The sequence below is a fragment of the Scyliorhinus canicula genome, chromosome 13 (genome assembly GCF_902713615.1).
Source record: "Scyliorhinus canicula chromosome 13, sScyCan1.1, whole genome shotgun sequence".
NCBI lineage: Eukaryota > Metazoa > Chordata > Chondrichthyes > Carcharhiniformes > Scyliorhinidae > Scyliorhinus > Scyliorhinus canicula.
The window spans coordinates 45757244-45784723 of NC_052158.1; the positions used below are offsets into that span (position 1 = coordinate 45757244).

General features: G+C 44.1%; 2 protein-coding genes across 3 annotated transcripts in view; one reads left to right on the forward strand and one right to left on the reverse strand.

Annotated features, from left to right (window-relative positions):
* The window catches only part of LOC119975587, a 639245-nt gene that overhangs the window by 233532 nt on the left and 378233 nt on the right, over positions 1–27480 (reverse strand). The window lies entirely within an intron of this gene.
* On the forward strand, positions 11207–23752 carry LOC119976672 (zinc finger protein 271-like). Of its 2 annotated transcripts, XM_038817354.1 has the most exons (3): positions 11207–11359; positions 19948–20037; positions 21350–23752. In XM_038817354.1, exon 3 carries the CDS (start codon positions 21816–21818, stop codon positions 23013–23015), a length of 1200 nt encoding a protein of 399 aa, XP_038673282.1. In that variant the 5' UTR covers positions 11207–11359; positions 19948–20037; positions 21350–21815; the 3' UTR covers positions 23016–23752. The 2 variants fall into 2 exon arrangements, with proteins under 2 accessions (XP_038673282.1, XP_038673281.1); XM_038817353.1 differs by lacking the exon at positions 19948–20037.

A 27480-nucleotide genomic window follows, 5' to 3' on the forward strand; every position in this document is an offset into this window, starting at 1 on the left:
TTTGTCAGGCCTTCTGGAGGAAGAAACATTCCAGAGAAATCCTGACCAATCGGAAAGGGCCACTAATAAGGCCTTGCAATTCAAAACAGTCCATTGGCCGACAGCCAAGTCCATCACGATGTATCAGCACTGATCTCCCTTGAATCTGCTGATCCGAATTCTGAATAGCTGTTGCAACTTGCCTTTGTTATAGGGCTTAGAAACTCCAAAGTGTGTTATGAAGTTCACCTGACCTATAACATTTATGTTGAATTTGGCTAGGATGAATACAAAAGCCTTCGCTTCAGATGTGATTCACCATATTTCCTAGACGAAAACAAGGTTTATTCTAAAAATGTAGTTAACATATATATATATATATAAACACAGCAACAATTTCTTATCAATTACAAACATAAAGACAACACACCAGCTGCAGTAATCTATGTTTATAACACTGAATGAATTCCCCCTGGGCAACACGGTGGCACAGTGCTTAACATTGCTGCCTCATGGCACCAAGGTCCCAGGTTCAATCCCATCTCTGGCTCACTGTCTATGTCTTTCATTCCATTCTCCCAGTGTTTGCATGGGTTTCACCCGCACAACCCAAAGATGTGCAGCGTAGGTAAATGAGCCATGCTAAATTGCCCCTTAATTGGAAAAAATGAATTGGGTACGCAAAATTTATTTTTAAAAAATGGATTCCCCTTCAGCTGTTCCAATTCAGTAACAAAATACAATAAGCCAAAACCTGTTTCAAAGAAGTGGCCCAGCACACTGTATTCTCACTTGACTGGGACTGCTCCTTTCCCTGAGTTTCTGATCCAGTTTCAACCAGCAATTTCAACCGGAAAGCAACTCTATCTTTAAAGTTGCCACGGCAGTTTGCCACCCCAATGTGCTTTTCACTGGAACAACTTGGAAAAATGAAAACAGACAATAAACATACATACATTTTAAAACATCAAAACAGGCAAATATTTACAATAATACAGTCCATTTTAGTTCTTTGTCTTCCACCATTGAACCTGCTTCTCTTCATCACATTCGTGACAAAGCCTCGGCTATCATGTTTTCACATCCTCCCACATGTGTAAGTTTTAAATTATTTATTTTTTAAAAATATTTTTATTCTCCATTTTCACATTTCCTCCCGAATTTACACCCAACAATAAACAATAATCAGTAACGAATGCAATGTCAATCCCCATATCAATAACAACAATCCCATCCTCCCACCAAAACTTCCAAACATTAGCCCACATGTTAACATAAACAAATAACAAAAAGGAATCAAGAATCACCATAGTCATCATTAACACATAAAGTCCCACCCCAACTCTCCCAACTGCCCCCCTAATGGTCGATGTAATCCAATTCTCAAAAGTGGATAACCCCATGAATTGTAGAACCCCTCCATCCTTCCCCTCAGTTCAAATTTGACCTTCTCAAGAGTCAAGAATTCCAGCAGCCCCCCCCCCCCCCCCCCCCCCCAGGACACAGGGTGGAGACGTTGATCTCCACCCTAACAGGATCCGCCTTCGGGCGATCAACGAGGCGAAGGCTACAACATCTGCCTCCCCACCCGTTTCCAACCCCGGCTGGTCCGACACCCCAAATATGGCCACCCGAGCGCCCGGGGCCAGTTTCATGTGCACCACTTTAGAGATTACTCGAAAAACCTCCTTCCAGTAATTCTCCAGCTTTGGACAGGACCAAAACATATGAACGTGGTTTGCGGGGTCCTCCCCCAACAATGTTCACACACATCTTCTACCCCCTCAAAGAGCCGGCTCAACCTCGCCCTTGTGACGTGTGCTCCATATACCACCTTCAGCTTTATCAGCCCAACCTCGCGCACGAGGTGGAGGTGTTCACCCTCCGGAGCACCTCACACCAGAACCCCTCCTCCATACCCTCTCCCAACTCTTCCACTTTGTCTTGATCCCTTCCAGCGGTGCCTTTTCTTCCAAAAAAGCCCGTAAACCGCCGACGCTACCCACTTCTCCAGTCCCGGTCGTCAGCATCTCCAGCAATGCAATGTGGAAGCCGGATCTACTGAGAAGCTCTGTATCTCCTTTCTGGCAAAGTCACAAACCTGCATGTATCTAAATATTTCCTCCTGCTTCAGTCCTTCTTTGCTCCCAGTTCCTTCAATCCTGCAAACCGACCCCGAAGAAACAAATCTTTTAGTGTCCTAATTCCTTTCTCCTCCCATCTCCGAAAACTTCCCTGGCTCAAATCTATGGTTCCCCTGAATTGGTATATGTTTTAAAATAAATGGCTGTAATAATAGACTCCATTGAAACAGTCTGCCATTTTTATTCTTGAATTCCTCCAAAAACGTCAAAAGGGTTCTGATCAGTATATACAATTGTTTCAGAAGAATTGCTGGTAATATAAATGTTAAAATGTTGCAAAGCCAGCACCAAGCTCAAAGTCTCCTTTTCAATTGTTGAATACTTCCTCTGGTGGTCATTTAATTTTTTGGAAAAATATCCAATACCCAAATACTCCATTCCTTTGTTGTCTTCTTGCAAGAGCACGGCACTTACACCCACATCACTCGCCACCTTGTTTTGTGTAATTTAGGGTGGCCAACACAGGAGCAGTGGTTAACACAGCCTTTAGGCCTTCAAATGCCTGTTGACACTCCGCCGTCGACTGAAATTTGTTACGTTTCTTCAGTACGTCCATCAGTGGAGCAACCACGCTGCATAAAACAACTCAGGCCAAGAAATCTCATTATTTCCCTTTGTGTCAAAGGTATTGAGAACTCCCTAATAACTTTTATTTTCACATACCGTGGGACCATTTGTTCATTTCCAATTGTATGGAAAAGGAACGTGACTTGGGCTTTTCCAAACTCACTTTTGGCTCGGTTTACCACCAAACCCGCCTCCTGAAGTAGATTGAATAACTCCATCAGATGCTTCAAATGGTCTTTCCATGCCTGACTAAAAATCACTAGATCGTCTATGTACACTGCACAATTGGGTATTCCTGAAATCACTTTGTTGAACTGTGGCTGGGGCATTTTTCATGCCAAATGCCATAACTTTGAATTGGTATATACATTATCATTTAGAGTCACAAAAGCTGAAATCTCCTTCACCCTTTCGGATAAAAGTACTTTGAGTAAATCCAGTTTAGGTTCTTGTGACCTGAATGTGGTGGTGAAAAACAGTTTATTCCGTCCCATTCTGCATTGTTTCCAAGGGCTTGAATTGATTATTAGGTGATCAGTCCTGTGAAGGATTAGGTGTACAGCATCCACACAGTATTGGAACAGCACTCCAACGATTTTGAGCAAATTGACTACAATTTCAGTGATGTGTTCACAGGTTTTGGTGCAGTACCATTCACCTTCAAGATACAACTTAAAGAGGATGCAAAACCTGTGATATATGCACCAAGAAGAGTACCTGCATCCCTTTGCGATCACCTCAAAAAGGAGCTAGACAGAATGACAAAACATTTTTAAAAATATATATATTGTATTGAGGCATTTACATTATAAATTTTAACATAATGAACAACCATACATCAAGAAAAACAAACACCCAGCCAACATGGCTTATACAACCAACACCCCAACAATAATTCCCCACCAACCTACCCCTACCGTACCCAATTCCCCCTGCCTCCCCTTTATAACCCCACCCCCACCCCTGCTGACAGCTTAGTCCATTCCAAAGAAGTCGATAAATAGCTGCCACCTCCGGGCAAACCCTAGCATCAAGCCCTTTAGGGCGAACTTAATTTTTTCAAGCCTGAGAAACCCAGCCATGTCACAACAGAATTACAAAATTAAAAGCAATCAGAAAGATAGAAGAACCTACCGATTGTGTATATTCCACGGTATGTGTAAAGAAAATGAATGGCGATATTTACATATGTATGGATCCCTAAGATCTTAATAATATCAAATGAGAATACTGCCAAATACCAAAGCATGAGGAAATCACATCTGAGATGGCTGGTGCTCAATTTTTTACGAAACTTGGCGCATTTCAAGAGGTTTCTGGCAGCTAAAGCTAGAGGAACAAAGTATAAAGTACTGCACTTTTAATACGCCATTTGGATGGTATTGCTTTCTGAGAATGCGGTCTGGCATGATTTTTGCATCAGAAATTTTTTACCGTGCCATGGAGCACATTATCGAAGGCATCGAAGTGTACGTGGCTTACATCATAATTTGGGGCTCAACCATAGAAGAGCACAATACGAGGTTGCTTAAAGTTCAAATGAGCGTCAGGAGAAATGTGCTGGGGGAGGCGATGGCACAGTGGTATTGTCACTGGACTAGTAATCCAGAGAGAATAATAATTATTATTATAAGGTCATATTCCTAGGTGACAAGCTCTCATCACCTGGCATTGATCCTGACAAGGACAAAATCCAAGCAATTCTCAACATGCCAAAACCACACAACAAGAAAGCCATCTTAAGAGTAATGGGTATGATCAATTTTATAGGGAAATTCATTCCAACCCAGTCAGCAGAAACACATCTACGTGATCTGGACAAGACAATGGATTTCACATGGACTGAGCAACATGAACAAGAGTGGAAGCTCAAGACTTCACTAACCACCGCACCAGTTCTCACATATTTTTGACCCATCTAAGCAGATTAAAGTGCCAACAGACATGTCCAAAGATGGTCCAGGAGCAGTTCCTCTGAAACTCGAGTATGACAATTGGAAACCCAGTTGCATATGCATCATGCTCCATGTTGACAACTGAACAGAGGTATCCTCAAATCTAAAAAGAATGCCGAGGTTTAGTTGTAGGCTTGGAGAAATTCCAAGGCTACGTGTATGTCTTCCAACTTTCACAGTTGAGACAGATCATCGTCCCTTGGTTAACATCACCAAGAGGAATCTCAACCAAATGTCTCTGTAATTCAGAGGTTGATGATGAAGTTACAATGCTATAACTTCAATGTCATCAACATTCCAGCAAATATTTGCTTTTAGCAGATGCATTATCGAGAGCGCCGATACATAATATTAGTAGAGAAATTGCTGAAGATGTAGATCTGCATGTCAATCTTATTTCCACACTACCACCAGTATCAGATACGAAACTATGTGAGATCCAAGATGAGACCAGGAAGGATCAAACTCTTCAAGAGGTGATGAGGAACTTCAACACACACTGGCCCAGAGGTCAATGAATGGAGTTCTACAATATAAGATCTGAACTCAGTATCATAAATGGAGTGGTACTTCGTTTGAACATTATAGTTATACCTCAATCTCTTTGCAAGGATGAACTGAAGAGGACATGAAAGACATCTGGGGATTGAGAAGTATAAACGGAGAGCTTGTGACTCTGTTTACTAGCCAGGTATAAACCAGGATATTGACAGGATGGTCAGTTGTTGTGACACATGCCAGATGCATCATTGCAAGAGAACCTATTCAAATGTCTAATTTACCCACGGCACCATGGCAGAAAGTAGCTATGGATCTCTTTCACCTACGAGGGAAAGATTATATAATGATCATAGACTATTTTTCAAACTATCTCGAAATGGCTCTACTGTCAAGCATAACGTCAAGCAGTGTAATACTGCATACCAAATCAATTTTTGCTTGACATGGAATTCCGGCATGAGTGACAACGGTCCTTGTTTTAGTTGTAAAGTGTTGCAACACTTAGCAGTCATATATGATTTCAATCATGTAACGTCAAGTCCATTGTACCCACAAGCCAATGGAAAAGCCAAAAAAGGTGTATATTGTCAAGCAATTGTTGAAGAAGACAATGGACAGCCAATCTGATCCATATCTTGCACTATTGTATTACAGAGCATCACCATTGCCACATGGGAGATTGCGAGCAGAGTTACTTTTTTTTTTCAACTTAGGGAGTACCCAATTCATTTTTTCCAATTAAGGGGCAATTTAGCATTGCCAATCCACCTACCCTGCACATCTTTGTGTTGTGGGTATGAAACCCACTCAAACTTGGGGAGAATGTGCAAAAATGGGGACAGTGACCCAGGACCGGATCGAACCTGGGACCTTAGCGCCGCGAGGCAGCAGTACTAACCACTGTGCCACCATGCTGCAAGAGCAGAGTTACTCATGAATAGAAGGTTGCATGCTACACTTCCATATTTGGCAAAGCAACATTAAAGCAAAACAAAAGGAATTCTATGATAGAGTATCTAGAACTTTACCACCTCTAAATAGTGATGACATTGTGAGAATAGAAGATTCAGGCAATTGGTCGAGAAAAGCCATTGGACTTGAAGAAGTAGCACCTCGTTCCTACAATGTACAGACAGAGGAAGGGTTGGTTTTAAGAAGAAATTGTCGCGCGCCATTGAAAACCAGAGAAGACTTTCACAACGTGATAGATGATGAATCTACATCAGAATCAACGTCAGCTGCAGTGTGAGATAGTTCAGCAGTTCCTTAGCAGGAGTGTCATGGAGAACATTGAATCTACAAGTTCTGAGCTGCAAGGTCAAACTTTGAGAAGATCATCCAGAGTAGGAAGAAAACCTGATCGACCCAATTTGTGGATTTTAACTATTTGCACATACTATGCATGCTGTTCTTGTATATATATATATTTGTTAAACCAGTTTTAAAAATTTTAAAGAAAAATAATACTGTTTGACTCACAGGCTAATGATATACATGCAAATATACTGCTGATAATATACTAATGTATTCCTTCAAAGGGATGTAGTGATATCATGGTTGAGTTATGCTTCACCGACTGACCATTAGGAGTCTCATTAGTATATGTGACTGTTAGAGTCAGCTGACCTCAGACTTACTAGTGAGCTGGGAGAGAGGTTGCTTGTGCATGTTCATACTATTATTCATCTGTTTGTATATATTTGACCCACAGTTAATGTTCATAAATTATTTATAGCTTCAGCTACAACTGTTCTTGTAATAGGTTTCTCCTGAATTTCTAATTGGACTTATTACTGATTGTATTTCTGGACCTAGTTTCAGACTCCCCACACATGTGGGAACACCTTCTCTCCATTTACCCCCAAATCCTTAATTTTATAATTCATAATTATGTCCTCTCTCAGTCTTTTGTATGGAAAAGAGTGCCAGTCTGTTCAATCTTTCCTGATAGTTACAATCTCTCAAGTTACAATCTCTCAATTTCATCCTTATCTATGTTTTTTGCACCATCACCAATTCCTTTCTGTCCTTTTTCAATATGTTGATCTGAACTGTGCACAGTCCCCCAAGTAGTCTAAACAAGGTTCCAGACAAGTTCAATATCACTTCTCTGCTTTTCAATTCAATTCCTCCAAATATTGGACCAAATAGACCCCATTTTGATATTTTATGTTCTTGTTACTTCTAATGATTGATGAATCTGTAGCTCTGTCCTTGCTCAACTTGTAAATATGACCGTTGGTCCTCCCTAATCTCTCCAATTGAAATAATTTGTCCCCAAGAAGACAAACTGTTGTTATTTCATCCTGTGGGAACGAAAGAGACTCACGGTTGGTGTGTTGCCTCCCAGGTGCCAGGGTTCGTGATGTCTCTGATCGTGTTTTTGGGATCCTTAAGGGGGAGGGGGAGCAGCCCCAAGTCGTGGTCCACATAGGCACCAATGACATAGGTAGGAAAAGAGATGGGGATTTGAGACAGAAATTCAGGGAGCTAGGTTGGAAGCTGAGAGCTAGAACAAACAGAGTTGTTATCTCTGGGTTGTTACCCGTGCCACGTGCTAGCGAAGTGGCAATAAGGAGAGAGAGGAGTTGAACACGTGTCTACAGGGATGGTGCAGGAGGGTGGGTTTTGGTTTCCTGGATAATTGGGGCTCATTCTGGGGTAGGTGGGACCTCTACAAACAGGATGGTCTTCACCTGAACCAGAGGGGTACCAATATCCTGGGGGGGAGATTTGCTAGTGCTCTTCGGGGGGGTTTAAACTAATTCAGCAGGGAGATGGGAACCTAAATTGTACTCCCAGTGTACAGGATGTTGAGAGTAGTGAGGTCAGGGATAGGGTTAAAAGTTCGAAAGAGGGCACCGGCAAGCAAGATGCTGGTTTGAAGTGTGTCTACTTCAACGCCAGGAGCATCCGGAATAAGGTGGGTGAGCTTGCAGCATGGGTTGGTACCTGGGATCTCGATGTTGTGGCGTTTTCGGAGACATGGGTAGAGCAGGGACAGGATGGTTGTTGCAGGTTCCAGGATTTAGATGTTTCTGTAAGAACAGAGAAGATGGTAAAAGAGGGGTGGGGTGTGGCATTGTTAATCAAGGAAAGTATTACGGTGGCAGAAAGGACGTTTGAGGACTCGTCTACTGAGGTAGTATGGGCCGAGGTTAGGAACAGGAGAGGAGAGGTCACCCTGTTGGGCGTTGTCCATAGACCAAATAGTTCTAGAGATGTAGAGGAAAGGATAGCAAAGATGATTCTCGACAGGAGCGAGAGTAACAGGGTAGTTGTTATAGGGGACTTTAACTTTCCAAATATTGACTGGAAATACTATAGTTCGAGTACTATAGATGGGTCAGTTTTTGTGCAGTGTGTGCAGGAGGGTTTTCTGACACAGTATGTAGATAGGCCAACAAGGGGCGATGCCACATTGGATTTGGTACTGGGTAATGAACCCGGCCAGGTGTTAGATTTAGATGTAGGTGAGCACTTTGGTGATACTGATCACAATTCGGTTATGTTTACTTTAGCGATGGGCAGGGATAGGTATATACCGCAAGGCAAGAATTATAGCTGGGGGAAAGGCAATTATGATGCTATTCGGCAAGATTTAGGATGTATAGGATGAGGAAGGAAACTGCAGGGAATGGGTACAATCGAAATGTGGAGCTTTTTCAAGGAACAGCTACTGCGTGTCCTTGATAAGTATGTACCTGTCAGGCAGGGAGGAAGTTGTCGAGCAAGGGAACCGTGGTTTACTAAGGAAGTTGAAGCACTTGTCAAGAGGAAGAAGAAGGCTTATGTTAGGATGAGACATGAAGGCTCAGTTAGGGCACTTGAGAGTTACAAGTTAGCCAGGAAGGACCTAAAGGGAGAGTTAAGAAGAGCGAGGAGAGGACACGAAAAGTCATTGGCAGATAGGATCAAGGAAAACCCTAAGGCTTTCTATAGGTATATCAGGAACAAAAGAATGACTAGAGTAAGATTAGGGCCAATCAAGGATAGTAGTGGAAAGTTGTGTGTGGAATCAGAGGAGATAGGGGAAGCGTTAAATGGATATTTTTCGTCAGTGTTTACACTGGAGAAAGATAATGTTGTCGAGTAGAATACTCAGGTACAGTCAACCAGGCTAGATGGGATTGAGGTTCACAAGGAGGAGGTGTTAGCAATTTTGGAAAGTGTAAAAATAGATAAGTCCCCTGGGCCAGATGGGATTTATCCTAGGATTCTCTGGGAAGCCAGGGAGGAGATTGCAGAGCCTTTGTCCTTGATTTTTATGTCGTCTTTGTCGACAGGAATAGTGCCGGAAGACTGGAGGATAGCAAATGTTGTCCCCTTGTTCAAGAAGGGGAGTAGAGACAACCCTGGTAATTATAGACCTGTGAGCCTTACTTCGGTTGTGGGTAAAATGTTGGAAAAGGTTATAAGAGATAGGGTTTATAATCATCTTGAAAAGGACAAGTTGATTAGCGATACTCAACACGGTTTTGTGAAGGGTTAGGTCATGCCTCACAAACCTTATTGAGTTTTTTGAGAAGGTGACCAAACAGGTGGATGAGGGTAAAGCGGTTAATGTGGTGTATATGGATTTCAGTAAGGCGTTTGATAATGTTCCCCACGGTAGGCTATTGCAGAAAATACGGAAGTATGGGATTGAAGGTGATTTAGCGGTTTGGATCAGTAATTGGCTAGCTGAAAGAAGACAGAGGATGGTGGTTGATGGCAAATGTTCATCCTGGAGTTCAGTTACTAGTGGTGTACCGCAAGGGTCTGTTTTGGGGCCACTGCTGTTTGTCATTTTTATAAATGACCTGGAAGAGGGTGTGGAAGGATGGGTTAGTAAATTTGCAGATGACACGAAGGTCGGTGGAGTTGTGGATAGTGCTGAAGGATGTTATAGGTTACAGAGGGACATAGATAAGCTGCAGAGCTGGGCTGAGAGGTGGCAGATGGAGTTTAATGCGGAAAAGTGTGAGGTGGTTCACTTTGGAAGGAGTAACAGGAATGCAGAGTACTGGGCTAATGGCAAGATTCTTGGTAGTGTAGATGAACAGAGAGATCTCGGCATCCAGGTACATAAATCCCTGAAAGTGGCACCCAGGTTATTAGGGCTGTTAAGAAGGCATATGGTGTGCTCAGGGACTTGAAGTTGTTTTCGTTAGAGAGGTGAAGGCTGAGAGGTGACTTAATAGAGACATATAAGATAGTCAGAGGGTTAGATAGGGTGGACAGTGAGAGTCTTTTTCCTTGGATGGTGATGACCAACACGAGGGGACATAGCTTTAAATTGAGGGGTGGTAGATATAGGACAGATGTCAGAGGCAATTTCTTTACTCAGAGAGTAGTAGGGGTGTGGAACGCCCTGCCTGCAACAATAGTAGACTCGCCAAATTTAAGGGCATTTAAGTGGTCACTGGATAGACAAATGGATGAAAATGGAATAGTGTTGGTCAGATAGGCTTCAGATGGTTTCACGGGTTGGCGCAACATCGAGGGCCGAAGGGCCCGTACTGCGCTGTAATGTTCTATGTTCTAAGCTCCATCAAATCAGCCCAGTTTCCACTTCCCTAAAGTGCACACAGCCAGCTCTTGGAATCCGATGCGGCAAAATACTGTGAATGCTGGAAATGTGATAGAGGTTCAGAAAATGCTGGAAATGCTCAGGTCAGGCAATGTCTGTGGAGAAAGAAGCAACCTCTTTGCAGCCTTTGACATGTCCGACCACACTATCCTCCTCCTGCAACTCTATGTTGTCCAGTCAGTGGGACTGCTATGACTTGTGGCACTTTTTCCTCTTCAGTTCTACGCAGAGAATCTGCTGCAATGGTGAATCTTCCCACCGCCATCGCTCTGGTTCCTCCCAAGGGTCAAACTCTGCTTTTCAATTCGATTCAGCCGCTCGGGCTCGCGCTTCCTCACATTCCAACTCTAGAACGCTGGGCGCCAAAGCCGCTGCGCGCGGCAGAACTACAATTCCCATCAGGCACCGCGGGCCGCCCCCCGATTTGGTCGTGCTTTCGCAGGCGCGGGCTCTCGCGCAGTCAGGGTAATGGGTGGGTTTGAGCCTGTCTCCACCGCGCCTGCGCACTACCCGGAAGGCGGCTTGAGGAACCCCCAGCAGCAGCCGCTGGCTTTCCAGAGGAGACTGGATGGTGATGGAAAATGTGAACAAATGGGAAAGGAAACACTGGAAAAGGCAGAACTCCCTGGATGGTGAAACAGGTGGAATATAGGATGTGGCAGGGTGTCAGTTTAATAATTCAAATGATAATCAGGATGTAAAGTGAGAGGATGAGTAGAGACTTGATCTAAACAATGAGAACATTTGATAGGCAAATAAATACTTCAAATTTAGTAAGGTTATTGATGGGTGAATTAGGGACCAGAAAGGAGATGAAGTTTTGGAGACATAGAGTGTGATGGAGATACTAAAAGATAATCTTGTCCTTGCCAAAGGTGAAGATGCTGCTGAAACCATAGCGACAGAGGAGATAATTGAAACACTGGGGGTGTTAAAATTAATAAAGAGAGGGCAGCACGGTGGTGCGATGGTTAGCATTGCTGCCTCACGGCGCCGAGGTCCCAGGTTCGATCCCGGCTCTGGCTCACTGTCCGTGTGGAGTTTGTACATTCTCCCCGTGTTTGAGTGGGTTTCGCCTCCACAACCGAAAGATGTGCAGGCTGGGTGGATTGACCACACTAAATTGCCCCTTAATTGGAAAAAATGAATTGGGTACACAAAATTTTTTTTTTAATTAATGAAGAGTATGTATCAGAAAGGTTGGTGTATTTAAAGTTGCTGTCCCCAAGACCAAATTACATGTCCAACTGGGAAGTATGGAGTGAAAATCCTATAGAGATTAGGGAGGCCATAACTTTCAATCTTTCTGAGACTCGGGGTGCCAAAGGGCTAGAGAATTTCAAAGTTTAGAGCCTTGTTGGCAAAATCATGGAAGGATGACTTTAACCTCGGTGGTGGGAAAGCTTTTAGACCCAATAATCCAGCACAAAATTAAGAATCTGGTAAAAATGGATTAAATTAAGACAGCATTTAATTTTTCAGGGCAAAAAAAATCAAGGTAATATGTGCCTGAGTGTGATATCAAGGCTGGAATTGTGTGTGGGGGGGTGGGGTGGGGTGGGGGGGGGGGGGAGGGTGGGGGGGGGGGAGACTCTCCGCTGGTTAGTCATACCTAGCACAAAAGAAGACTTGGGTGCCAAAGGTGTGCATGTTAGCTGGATTGACCATTCTAAATTGCTCCTTAGTGCTCAGAGGTTAGGTGAGGTTACAGGGCTTGGGCAGAAGAGAGGGCATGGGTGGGGTTCACCTTGAGGGAGTCGGTGAAGACTCGATGGGCTGAATGGCCCCCTTCTGCACTGTCACGATTCTATGAAGATAGTTAATTAAAACATTTTTTTAAAGTAGTCAATTCATTTTTTACCAATTAAGGGGCAGTTTAGCGTGGCCAATCCACCTACCCTGCACATTTTTGGGTTTGGGTTGTAGGGGTGAGACTCACGCAGACACAGGGAGAATGTGCAAACTCCACATGGACAGTGACCTAGGGCCGGGATCGAACCCAGGTCCTAGGCCCTGTGGGGCAGCAGTGCTAACCACTGCACCGTCATGCCGCCCTTTATGAAGATAGTTGTGACGGTTGAAGGTCAGTCATCTCAGTTCCAGCACATCACTGCAGAAATTCCTGAGTATAGTGTCCGAGGCTGAACCATTGTTTCATCAATGACCGTCTTGTCATCTTAAGGTCAGAAATGGGGATGTTCATTTGTTCACTATCCTTTGCAACTGCTCATTATTGACACAGTCTGTCTCCATATGCAGCAATGATGTGGAGATGCCGGCGTTGGACTGGAGTGAGCACAGTAAGAAGTCTTACAACACCAGGTTAAAGTCCAACAGGTTTTTTTCAAATCACTAGCTTTCAGAGCACTGCTCTGAAAGCTAATGATTTGAAACAAACCTGTTGGACTTTAACCTGGTGTTGTAAGACTTCTTACATGTGCAGCAAGACCTAGAAAACATTCAGGCTTGGGTTGATAAATGGCATGTAGCATTTGCGCCCAACAAGTGACAGGCAACGACCACCTCCAATGTGCGAGAATCCAACTAAATCCTCTTGACATTTAATGGCATTATGATTGCTGACCTGGAGGCTACCATTGACCAGAATCTGAATTGGAGCAACCATATAAATACTGCGAACAGATCAGAAGCTGGGAATTCTGTAGTGAGTAATTGAATCCTGACTCCCCAATGTAGCCATGCTGGCCACGCAAAATGGACACTGAGCCAAACTAAAATGGAAGACAGAAGGAAAAGCCTGTTTAGTGAGAACAGACAGTCTGCTCTCAACTAATTAGCATTTTGCAAGCAGCAAACCAGTTTTCTGGCCAGGTGCAAGATCTCCAAGCCAAAGGTGTTAATGGCAAAGCGCTTAGCATTCTGATGAGGCAGCCCAGATCCAGGCACAAACAATGGCAACATTTCCATCTCAATATAACACTTAATTGGTTGTGCAAACAGGATGGCACCAGAGTAACGAATATCGAAACCACCCCCCAACATCGAGGAAAGCCCCCGCATTGGAGGATTTCGAAGGTAACCGTTTGGAAACGCTCCAATCGGTACCGAAAGGTAGAGCCCACCTAGAAGGGGGCAAGGACATTAGAGAGGGGTATAAGGGCAAATTCCCCACAGAGCCCGGTCTGTTAAACCTGTGCTCCGGCCCTGATAGACATCTTGCATCCTGACTCCAGCCGTTGAGCACCAGCCGCCGAAACCGTAAGTTCAACGCTCGCTACGCGATCCAAGCCCACTAGACTCCCAAGTACCAGAACGCTTGCTGAAGGCTGCAGTACAAGACCAGGACGAAGGCCTCGTTCTCTGACCTTGCCTGTTCCTGTTAGATAAGTATTCTGTTCACTTAAGTTTAGTTATAGCTTAGTCTCTTAGTGTGTGCATGAGTATTTATTATAACTGTATAATAAATATTGATCGTTTGAACCTTACTAATCGGTGTATCGTCTTTATTACTTTGAACTTGACCTTGGAATACTTGTGACGTTGTCTATACGGCAACTGGCGACTCCAGAGCTAAATAATTACATACAACAGAGCCTAGTAGTGTTAAGCACACGTCGAACTCGGAGGCGTGTTAATACACTCCAATAAACGCGTTTTACGCCCACAGTAAAACGTGCAACACCAAAACCAGTACATTTCAGTGTGACTTAGAATAAAGTGTTGGGAGTTAGGTGATTAATGAGTTTGGGGAAGAGGGGACAGAGGTCCTCCTTGCTTTTCCTTTTGTCATCTGATAGCACGAGAGGAGTGGTGGTCTTAAAGAGTGAGATGAATCAGGCCCAAGACCAGAGCTGGATAGCAGGTAATTGTGAGAAGAGCAGTCTTAAACAGTGCGGTAAATCAATCCACTCAAGAGTGGGACAGCAGGCGGTTGAGATACGAGCAATGGCCTTAAGAACATAAGAACTAGAAGCAGGAGTAGGCCATCTGGCCTCTTGAGCCTGATCCGCCATTCAATAAGATCATGGCTGATCTTTTTATGGATTCAGCGCCACTTAAAGAGTGAGGGGAACCAGGCCCTAGACTAGAGCAGTGCTGGGAACCAACACAAGAGGAGCAGCAGCTTTGGTCAGTAGGGCCTGGTGAGTATTTCTACTGCCCAGTCTTTGAAGTAAAAAGTGGTCTTGAAGCCAGATTAAGTAGTGTTTAAAGTAAATGAAATAAGATCCCAAGTATATATTTAATATTCATAAAACTACAGGGAGTATAAGTCATGGTAGGGCAGCTTGTCCATATGTAATGCTCCTCCTGTGCAGTGTGGGAACTCAGGGACACTTTTAGTGTCCAGGATGACCACATGTGTAGGGAGTGTCTCCAGATGCTAAAACTTTTAAAATATTGAATAGGCGGCTGGATATAGCACTTGGGGAGAATAGGATCAAAGGGTATGGGGAGAAAGCAGGATTAGGCTATTGAGTTGAATGATCAACCATGATCGTGATGAATGGCAGAGCAGGCTCAAAGGGCCAAATGGCCTCCTCCTGCTCCTATCTTCTTTGTATCTATCTATCACCACTTGGATTGGATTGAATTTGTTTATTGTCACGTGTACCGAGGTACAGTGAAAAGTATTTTTCTGCAAGCAGCTCAACAGATCATTCAGTACATGGGAAGAAAGGGGAATTAAACAAAAGTCAAGAAAATACATAATAAGGCAACACAAGATATACAATATAACTACATAAGCAATGGCATCGGATGAAGCATACAGGGTGTAGTGTTAATGAGGTCAGTCAATAAGAGGGTCATTTAGGAGTCTGGTGACAGTGGGGAAGAAGCTGTTTTTGAGTCTGTTCGTGCGTGTTCACAGACTTCTGTATGTCCTGCCCGATGGAAGAAGTCGGAAAAGTGAGTAAGCCGGGTGGGAGGGATCCTTGATTAAAACAGAAAACAGAAACCCTTCAAGAGGGTGAGAAATGATTTGAGGACGGTGCCATGGAGCAGCGTACCTTAGATCAACAATCTTAACTGGGGCAGGGGAGGAATGAAGGTCAGGTCCTTCAGCAGCAGTAAGGGAGGTGTATTTAACACTGGGAGAGTCAAACTATTATTCTTTTACTCCGTTGTCTGGAGAAAACAGTCTCTCACCAGTCACAGAAAACAGAACCTATGTAAATAAGTTTTGCACGCCACTGCTGGCCGTAGACCTTGCTGTAACTAATTAGTTGATATATTCTTATTGCTGAATACATTGAAATATAATAGTCAATTCATTATATGAAACATATAATGATATCGACATGCCTCTGAGGATGAATAATGCTATTCCCACACTAGAAATCTCTGTCAAACATTTACCAGGGGAACTGAGACAGCAGCTGCAATAAGTGAGGTTTTATTCAGATGGGACAATGACAAGTTTAAATCTCCACCTGATCTGCTGCTCAAAGTCGCCTCCGTTTCCCCGTCAGTTTCCCAAACTTCAGGAAACTCCTGTTACTGCAGAAATATTTGGATTGTCTGTGAGAGACGTCAATCAGAGAGCCCACCCACTCTGCCCATTCTCTCCTCTTCCTCTACCACAGCTGCTTCACTTCCTGTAGGGACTCAAAACCAAGTCAGGAGATGGTGAGTGAAGGAGCAGAATTTACAATCATTACATTGCTCAATATCCACACTAATGTTCAGGCAGTCTGACTATCCTGTGGGCAATCAGGTGTGGAAATGTCCCTTATGCTGTGTGAGAAGATCCAGCTCAGAGATCTGTTTACTCGGTGCTTTGTGCTGAGCTGTTTGATTGGCTGTGTGTTGGATATTGAGTGTGTTTATTGAAAGCATTGTTGCGAGTGGATGTCCCATTGTCATCATGCGTGCCCCTTTGTTGGCGTGACTGCGTGTTCCATGGTCCTCGCAGGTATGCGTTCCATGTTCGTCGCGAATGCGTGCCCTGTTGTCGTCGCGAGTGTGTCTCATTGTCATTGTGAGTGCGTGTCCCATTGTCATCGTGAGTGCGTGTTCCATTGTCGCCGGGTGCGTGACCCATTATTATCATGAGTGAGTGTTCCATTATTGTCGCGAGTGCGTGTTACATTGTTGTCGCTGTGTTGTTCCTTGTGTATTAATAAAGCTCGTAGTCTTAAAGTTGAAGTAGATGCTTTATTGTAAATTTGTTCTTTCTTCAGTGCTTAACTTAAAGTTACATTGATGCTGCTTGTCTATGTCTTGCTACCAGTTCCCGTTCTGTTAAGTGTCTCCTGACTTCCTGTTCGTCTGTATTTATATCTCTCCCGTGCTCCCTCTCGTGCTTGCTCAGTTGTATTGCATCTACACAGATCACCACATCCCCCCTTTTTTCTTTACATATTTTCTGTACATTGTTAAAGAAAACTGTACAAAACAGTTAGATTACTTATGATATGTGTATCTATACAAGTGATGATGATATTGGATGTTTTACAAAGCCAGTTAATATTTATGAGTCCAATCTTAGTAAAAACATTTATGAGTCCAAACTTTATGAATTTGTTCATTGAGTTTTTTCTTTTTCGTTCTTGACGTGGTGATATTGATATTGCAACTCCGTTGTGAATGTTGTCAGTGTTCTTGTTTTTTTAAGTAACCAATACGTCATCCCGAGGTGTTTGAATGGTCGAACCATTGATGTTGACTGACATGGAATTTTTTCTGTGCTTGTGGTATCGATTTAGTGTGTCATCTGCCTTGAAAGCTGGTGTGCTTGCTTGTTCTGGAGCAGATGTGAGTTTGTGAGATTCGTTGTCATCCCATGGCATGTTTGTAGTCTTGTCATTGTTTTGCAGTGTGCTGTGGCATTGTCTTTCATGTGCAGAGTTCTACCATTTTGTACAAGTCGTAGTTTCATTGTTGTTGTTTCTGTCTTTGTTGTTTTCGTTGTCGTTCTTGTTGCTGTTTTTGTCATTTCTGTCTTTGTTGTTTTCATTGTCGTTCTTGTTGTTGTTTTTGTCGTTTCTGTCTTGGTTCTTGTCGTGCTTGTTGTCTTTGTTATGCTTTTGTCGTTTTTGTTCTTCTTGTAGTTTTTGTTGTTGTGCTTGTAGTTTTTGTTGTTGTTGTTCTTGTTTCTGCAGTGCTTCTTGCGATTTTTGTTGTTCTTATTGCGCTTCATGTTGCTTTTGTTCTTGCTGTTGTTCTTGTTTCTGCTCTGCTTCTTGTGGTTTTTGTTTTTCTTGTTGTGCTCAATGAGTGTCCCGTGTGGATAATTTGAGTCATTGTCACAGTTATTGGTGCGAGTATCCTTTGTGGTATCTGTTACATTGAATGTTTCGTCTAGAGAATGGTGAGAATGATCTGATGTTGCATTGATGCTGGTGACATCAGTCATTTGTGGTGGATTTGATTCCTCTTCTTTGCTTCCTTTGTACTCCTCTTCTGGAGTCATTTGTTGTGGATTTAATTCCTCTTCTTTGCTTTCTTGGTGCTCCTCTTCTGGAGTCAAGTTCTTTACGATTTCATTTTCTTGTTGGTCTTGGTGCTCCTCTTCTGGAGTCAAAATCTTCACGATTTCTATTGACGTGGTCTCTCTGGACTCTTGGTGCTCCTCTTCTGGAGTCAAAATCTTCATGATTTCTATTGACGTGGTCTCTCTGGACTCTTGATGCTCCTCTTCTGGAGTCAAAATCTTCACGATTTCTATTGACGTGGCCTCTCTGGACTCTTGGTGCTCCTCTTCTGGAGTCAAAATCTTCAAGATTTTAATTGACGTGGTCTCTCTGGACCCATGAGTGGCCCTACTCTGTGCTTCTGTACAGACGAGCTGAGATCTGTCAGTCTCGCTGTGATCCTGCACCCCCTGTATGTCGAGTGTGATCACATTGTCACTGTTTTCGCATGCAGTGGGTAGATTTACATTGTCTTCTTCTTGATTATGTGAGCTTGGTAGACTTTCATAGTCTGCTTGCGGTTGCTCAGATACGGTGGGTTGACCTTCATGGTCTTGTTCATGCATGGTGTTCGCTAGGGAGTGTTTGCTTGCTTCCATTTTGGAGTCTTTCAACGAGCTGTCTGTGGAGGCTCGCGTCACTCTCTTTGTGGAGTCTTTCATCGCTCTCTCTGTGGAGCTGTCATCGCTCTCTTTGTGGAGTTTTTCTGTGCTCTCTGTGTGGGGTCGTCTTCGTCTTGGGTATTGCTGTCATCCAATGTATCGACGATCTGCCATGGCACCATGGTGTTGGATTCAGCAACCATGAGTAGAGTCGTGTTGAGTTTTGCGACCGTGTTGCTGATGCTGTGATCAGCATATCCGAATAACTCAGCCATGCCTGAGTAGTATTGTTCGAAAAACAAATTATCTTTTTTTGTTTCGGATTTGGTATCGTTTTCTTCATCTTTTTTTGTTTTGGAATTGGTTTTGTTCTCTTCACTTTGGGTTGTGCAGACTGCTTGTTCCAGGGTGTTGTGAGAGTTATTGTCAACTGCTGGTGTAAGTTCAGGCGTTTTTCTGTCTTTTGAGGTAAGAAAATTGGATTTTACGGCTTTTAGTTTCTTGTTTTTAATTTTCAGGCATTTCCCTTTTAAGTGGGCGTGGTCCGTGTCCTCAGACGTCATGACGCTCGTGATGTCATGCGTAGGAATCGACTGCGCATGCACAAATCGGTCTTCCTTTACTGTGAGGTTTTATGCCCGCGCATGCGCAGAACCATCTTCAAATGGTGCACTCGTTCCTTTCAACTCGGCATGCGCGGCTTGCGCATGCGCATAACGATCCGCGAGCAAAACCTTTTTTAACTGCGCATGCGTAGAACGCAAAATGGCTGGTTTTAACTGCACATGCGCGGCTTCTGTTTCCTGCGCATGCGGAGACGCAGATTTTCGTCCTTTGTTCCCCAGAGACTGTGAAATGTGCTCAGACGCCATTTTACAGTGGATTTCAGCGTTTTTTCTTTCTAAAAAGTTCAAGTTACTTTTTCCTTTCGATCTGGACTTTTCACTCGCGATTTCTAGACTGAACCCTTTCTGTTCTGATAGTGATTGTTTGAGTTTTGCATCACTCAGTCCCTGTGCAGTTTGGTCTTTGAGCATACAGTACTGTTCAAATTTCATACAATGCTCTTCAAATTTTTTTAGTATTATTTGTAATTTGGTGCTGTCTTCATCTTTCAAGTATTTAGAGCAATTATATGTTTCTCTAGCTTCATGTCCTGCGATGAACAGTGCTATTTTCATTTCGTCTGAGGCTGCTTCTAAATCATTAGCTATGATATATAAATCGAACATTTATTTAAATCTTTTCCAGGCATTACTTAAATTACCGATTATGTTCAGCTGAGGTGGGGTTCCAACCAATATCATCGAATTAGTGAAGTCTTCCAAAGCTGAATGTCCGGTAGGAGTTTTCCTTGCCATTTTGGTCTTTCTGTGTCTGCAGCTTGTGTAATCTTGTAGTAAGCGTCTGAAGCCACTCTTGGTACCATGTGTTGTTCCTTGTGTCTTAATAAAGCTTGTAGTCTTAAAGTTGAAGTAGATGCTTTATTGTAAGTTTGTTCTTTCTTCAGTGCTTAACTTAAAGTTACATCGATGCTGCTTGTCTATGTCTTGCTACCAGTTCCCGTTCTGTGAAGTGTCTCCTGACTTCCTGTTCATCTGTATTTATATCTCTCCCGTGCTCAGGTGCTTGCTCAGTTGTATTGCATCTACACAGATATACAATCACCACAGTCGCGAGTGCCTGTTCCATTGTCGTTGGGTGCATGACCCATTGTCGCGAGTGCGTGTTCTATTGTCATCGGGTGCGTGTCCTGTTGTTGTCGCGAGTGCCTGTTCCATTGTTGTCGAAAGTGCGTGTCCCATTGTTGTTGTGAGTGCATGTTACATTGTTGTCAGGTGCGTGACCCATTGATGTCACGAGTGCGTGTCCCATTGTTGTTGCGAGTGCGTGTTCCATTGTCGCTGGGTGCATGACCCATTGTCACGAGTGCGTGTCCCATTGTTTTCGTGAGTGTGTGTTCCATTGTTGTTGTGAGTTCGTGTTCCATTGTCATTGGATGCATGACCCATTGTCATGAGTGCGTGTTCCATTGTTTTTGTGAATGCGTGTTCCATTGTTGTCGCAACTGCATGTCCCATTGTTGTTGCGAGTGTGTGTTCTATTGTCATCGGGTGCGTGACCCATTGTTGTTGCGAGTGTGTGTCCCATTGTCGTTGTGTGCTAAATTGCCCCTTAATTGGAAAAAAAATTGGCTACTCAAAATTTATTTTTAAAAATTTCTAGCACTTCCTGTCCAGTGTTTTCTTCAAATAATTTTGCAAAATATGGGGAGAAATTTCAAAATCTTCATTGAATTAACATTTCTCCTGAATGTTTTTTTCTTAAACCTAATCAAAGGATAAAGCTTGCATTTTCAGCACAGCGTGAGCTTATAACAAATTAATAGCCTGACTGTCTTTTCCGTTGCCGGGTCTGGGTGGAGTAAAAAAATAGTCACGTTGCCTGCTGCTGGTCACTATCCAGTGTCCCTGCTGGAAACAGAGGATGTGTGACAGTCAATGAAGAAAAAGAAAGGACTAGTATCTGATCTCCCACATAGGAGAATAGCAGACTGACACTCACTGTGGAACAGTCTCTAACTGAGGAGTTAGCCCCTTCAGCAGAGGAGAGGGAGTTAGAGGAAATTATGTTTCCTTTTCCTGTTTTACAGAAGGATTGCATCGTACTACACCAGAGAGTACATAGAGGATAGACACTGCAGATTGATCCTGACCACCACCCAAGGAACAGTTGCACAACTGTGGAAAGACATCCAGTCCCTTCACAGCATTGGTCAACACAGAGAAGTTTGGACAGTGAAACCATCATCTGGAAATTGGTCAGTACAGGGGAGCTTTGACATATCATCAGTTATTATCAATGGTGTGGAATCTTCCATCAGAACCAACCTTTCCGAAGTTTCGGCTGTGGACGATCGGTCAGGGTGAGGCTGGGAAGAAGTGTGAGTGGGCTCCAAGTGTGGTGAGAGCTTCAATCATTCATCGAGACTCATGAACCACTGACTCATTCCTGCAGGTGAGGGGCTGTTCAAATGTGAGGAGGGTTCCAGAGGCTTATATGATCTGCTGACATGCAAGGTACATGTGCTGTACAACTGTTAATACAAGGACAGCCACATGGAAGAGAAACCATCCAAGTATGTGATTTGTGACCGTGCTTTCATACAGTCATCAATGGTCTTAAATCACCTCCATATTCACACTGCGGAGAAACTGTTTAAATGTGAGGTGTGTTCTCAGGGTTTTTCACAGTCTTTGGGTCTAATATATCACCAGTGCATTCACACAGAAGAGAAAGCATTCACATGCAAGATTTGTGATAAAGATTTTGTGAAGTCTTCGAATCTGCGGATGCACCAGAAGATTCACGCGGGAGAGAAACCATTCATATGCGAAGTATGTGACAAATCATTCTCACGGTCATCGACCCTCCGCGTGCATCAACGCATTCATACTGGGGAGAAACCATTCACATGTGAGGTGTGTGACAAATCATTCTCACAGTCATCGTGCCTTCGCACCCACCAACGTTTTCACACAGGGGAGAGACCATTCATGTGTGAAGTGTGCAACAAGTCATTCTCAGATTCATCGACACTCCGTGCACACCGACGTGTTCACACAGGAGAGAAACCGTTCACATGCAAGGTGTGCAACAAATCATTCTCATGGTCATCTGCCCTGCGCGAACACCAACGCATTCACACAGGGGAGAAAGCATTCACTTGCAAGGTTTGTGAGAAAGCTTTTGTGAAATCTTCGACCCTTCTGAGACACAAGAGGATTCACACGGGAGAGAAACCATTTAGATGCGTGGAGTGTGAGAAGGCATTCACCAACTCCTCAGATCTCCTGACGCACCAGAGAATCCACGCAGGGGAGAAACCCTTCAAGTGTGAAGTTTGTGATAAAGCTTTTGTGACATCTTCGACACTGCTGATACATCAGAGGATTCACACAGGCGAGAAACCCTTCAAGTGTGAAGTTTGCGATAAAGCTTTTGTGACATCTGCTGCCCTCCAGAGGCACCAGATGATGCACACTGGGGAGAAACCCTTCAGCTGTGAGGTTTGTGATAAAGATTTTGTGACATCCTGGACCCTACTAAGACACCAGAGGATTCACACAGGGGAGAAACCATTCACGTGCGAGGTGTGTTACAAATCATTCGCAATCTCATCGAATCTCCATGTACATCAACGTATTCACACAGGGCAGAAACCATTCACGTGTGAGATATGTGATAAATCATTCTTGCAGTCATCAACCCTACACAAACACCAAAGCATTCACATCGGAGAAACCCTTAAAGTGTGACATGTGTGATAAAGTTTTCCTGATGTCTTTGAAACTCCTGGGACCAGAGGATTTACAGAGGGAGAAACCCATCAGATCCCATGTTTGTGGCAAGGCTTTCACCCACTCCTCCAATCTCCTGAAGCATCAGCAGATCGATGAGAAACCAGTCAGGTGTGAGGCATGTGGACAAGGTTCTCCCACAGTCAGTCTATCTCCTGGTTCATCTACACACTCCTGGGGGAGAATTCTGCAATAATTCACACAGTTATCGGATTTTCTGGAACATCAGTGAACCCACACAAGAGACAAACCCTTCCAGTGTGACGTGTGACCTACCCCTCCTGTCGATTAGGATAGTATCACCTACTCCTCCTCTCTCTTCAAACACTGATATCTCCACATGGACTTGGAGCCGGCTCACCTGCTTCCCTTACACTGACAGTTGTCTGTGTGGTTTACCCTCCAGTGCTCACACAGGGGAGCTGTCCTTCCCAAGCACTGTGTCTCCAACCTCTCCCACCATCAGTCCAATCGTTTCAAGAAGGTTAATTTAACCTTTGACCAGATGGCCAAACATCACCAAAAGAAGACATCAATCTGTATAGAAGCTGCTGTATAAACTCAGCATCCTTTCAGTGCAGCGTCAGGTACAAGTCACTCACTGACTCGCTCTGACCAAGAAGACAATCAGATACTCAGTGGTTGGAAAGAATAAAGAAAATTACAGCACAGGAACAGGCCCTTCGGCCCTCCCAGCCTGCGCCGATCCAGATCCTTTATCTAAACATGTCTCCTATTTTCCAAGGTCTACTTCCCTCTGTTGCCACCCGTTCATATACCTGTCTAGATGCCTCTTAAATGATGCTATCGTGCCCGCCTCTACCACCTCCGCTGGTAAAGCGTTCCAGGCACTCACCACCCTCTGCGTAAAAAACTTTCCACGCACATCTCCCTTAAACTTCCCCCCTCTCACCTTGAAATCGTGACCCCCTGTAACTGACACCCCCACTCTTGGAAAAAGCTTGTTGCTATCCACCCTGTCCATACCTCTCATAATTTTGTATACCTCAATCAGGTTCCCCCCTCAACCTCCGTCTTTCCAATGAAAACAATCCTAATCTACTCAACCTTTCTTCATAGCTAGCACCCTCCATACCAGGCAACATCCTGGTGAACCTCCTCTGCACCCTCTCCAAAGCATCCACATCCTTCTGGTAATGTGGCGGCCAGAACTGTACACAGTATTCCAAATGTGGCCGAACCAAAGTCCTATACAACTGTAACATGACCTGCCAACTCTTGTACTCAATACCCCGGCCGATGAAGGCAAGCATGCTGTATGCCTTCTTGACCACTCTATCAACCTGCGTTGCCACCTTCAGGGTACAATGGACCTGAACTCCCAGATCTCTCTGTACATCAATTTTCCCCAGGACCCTTCCATTGACCATATAGTCCGCTCTTGAATTTGATCTTCCAAAATGCATCACCTCGCATTTGCCTGGATTGAACTCCATCTGCCATTTCTCTGCCCAACTCTCCAATCTATCTATATTTTGTTGTATTCTCTGACAGTCCTCCTCGCTATCTGCAACTCCACCAATCTTAGTATCATCTGCAAACTTGTTAATCAGACCACCTATACCTTCCTCCAGGTCATTTATGTAGATCACAAACAACAGTGGTCTGAGCACGGATCCCTGTGGAACACCACTAGTCACCCGTCTCCATTTTGAGACACTCCCTTCCACCACTACTCTCTGTCTCCTGTTGCCCAGCCAGTTCTTTATCCATCTAGCTAGTACACCCTGAACCACATACGACTTCACTTTTGCCATCAACCTGCCATGGGAAACCTTATCAAACGCCTTACTAAAGTCCATGTATATGACATCTACAGCCCTTCCCTCATCAATTAACTTTGTCACTTCCTCAAAGAATTCTATTAGGTTTGTAAGACATGACCTTCCCTGCACAAAACCATGCTGCCTATCACTGATAAGTCTATTTTCTTCCAGATGTGAATAGATCCTATCCCTCAGTATCTTCTCCAACAGTTTGCCTACCACTGACGTCAAGCTCACAGGTCTGTAATTCCCTGGATTATCCCTGCTACCCTTTTTAAACAAAGGGACAACATTAGCAATTCTCCAGTCCTCCGGGACCTCACCCGTGCTCAAGGATGCTGCAAAGATATCTGTTAAGGCCCCAGCTATTTCGTCCTTCGCTTCCCTCAGTAACCTGGGATAGATCCCATCCGGTCCTGGGGATTTGTCCACCTTAATGTCTTTTAGAATACCCAAAACTTCCCCCTTCCGTATGACAACTTGACCTAGAGTATTTAAACATCCATCCCTAGCCTTAACATCCATCTTGTCCCTCTCCTTTGTGAATACCAATGCAAAGTACTCATTAAGAATCTCACCCATTTCCTCTGAGTCCACGCATAAATTCCCTCTCTTGTCTTTGAGTGGGCCAATCCTTTCCCTAGTTACCCTCTTGCTCCTTACATAACGAATAAAAGGCTTTGGGATTTTCCTTAACCCGGTTAGCCAAAGATATTTCATGACCCCTTTTAGCCCTTTTTATCGCGCGTTTGAGATTCGTCCTACTTTCCCGATATTCCTCCAAAATTTCATCAGTTTTGAGTCGCCTCGATCTTACATATGCTTCCTTTTTCCTCTTAGCTAGTCTCACAATTTCACCCATCATCCATGGTTCCCTAATCTAGCCATTTCTATCTCTCATTTTCACAGGAACATGTCTGTCCTGCACTCTAATCAACCTTTCCTTAAAAGACTCCCACATTTCAAATGTGGATTTACCCTTAAACAGCTGCCCCCAATCCACATTCCCTAGCTCCTGCCGAATTTTGCTATACTCTGCCTTTCCCCAATTTAGCACTCTTCCTTTCGGACCACTCTTGTCCTTGTCCATGAGTATTCTAAAACTTACGGAATTGTGATCGATATTCCCAAAGTAATCACCAACTGAAACATCAACCACCTGGCCAGGATCATTCCCCAATACCAGGTCCAGTATGGCCCCTTCCCGAGTTGGACTATTTACATACTGCTCTAAAAAACTCTCCTGGATGCTCCTTACAAACTCTGCTCCATCTACGCCTCCAACACTACACGAATCCCATTCAATGTTGGGGAAGTTAAAATCTCCCATCACAACCACCCTATTGCTCCTACATTTTTCTATAATCTGACTGCATATTTGTACCTCTACTTCATGCTCACTTTTGGGAGGCCTGTAGTAAAGTCCCAACAATGTTACTGCACCCTTCCTATTTCTTAGCTCCTCCCATATTGCCTCAGTGCTCAAATCCTCTATCGTGCCCTCCTTAATCACAGCTGTGATATCATCTCTGACGAGTAATGCAACTCCTCCACCCCTTCTACCTCCCTCTCTATCCCTCCTGAAGCATCTATACCGTGGGATATTCAGTTGCCAGTCCTGCCCTTCCCTCAACCAAGTCTCAGTAATACCAATAACATCATATTCCCAGGTACTGATCCAAGCCCTAAGTTCATCTGCCTTACCTGCTACACTTCTCGCATTAAAACAAATGCACGACAGACCAATTGTCCCTTTGCGTTCATCATCTCTTCCCTGTCGACTCTTCCCCTTAGTCACATGGAGTTTATTATCTCGTACCTTACCGGCTTTAGTTGCTGCTTCTTTACTGACCTCTAACTTCCTAATCTGGTTCCCATCCCCCTGCCACATTAGTTTAAAACCTCCCCAACAGTGTTAGCAAAAGCACCCCCTAGGACATTGGTTCCAGTCCTGCCCAGGTGTAGACCATCCGGTTTGTAATGGTCCCACCGCCCCCAGAACCGGTTCCAATGTCCCACAAATCTGAACCCCTCCCTCCTGCACCATCTCTCAAGCCACGTATTCATACTGACTATTCTTGAATTTCTACTCTGACTATCCCGTGGCACTGGTAGCAATCCTGAGATTACTACCTTTGAGGTCCTACTTTTTAACTTGTCTCCTAACTCCCTAAATTCTGATTGTAGGACCTCATCCTTTTTTTCACCTATATCGTTGGTGCCGATATGCACCACAACAACTGGCTGTTCACCCTCCCGCTTTAGTATGTCCTGCAGCCGACCAGAGACATCCCTGACCCGAGCACCCGGGAGGCAACATACCATTCGGGAGTCTCGTTTTCGACCACAGAAACGCCTGTCTACTCCCCTTACAATTGAATCCCCTATGACTATAGCCCTGCCAGTCTTTTTCCCGCCCTTCTGTGAGCAGAGCCAGCCACGGTGCCATGAGCCTGGCTACTACTGCCTTCCCCTGGTGAGTCATCTCCCCCAACAGTATCCAAAACGGTATACCTGTTTTGGAGGGAGATGACCACAGGGGACACCTGCACTGCCTTCCTGCTCTTTCTCTGCCTTTTGGTCACCCATTCCCTGTCTCCCTCACTAATCCTAATCTGTGGTGTGACCAACTCAAC

Coding starts and splice junctions, on each gene's coding strand:
- LOC119976672 (XM_038817354.1), top strand. CDS start 21,816: ATGGAAGAGAAACCATCCAAGTATGTGATTTGTGACCGTGCTTTCATA.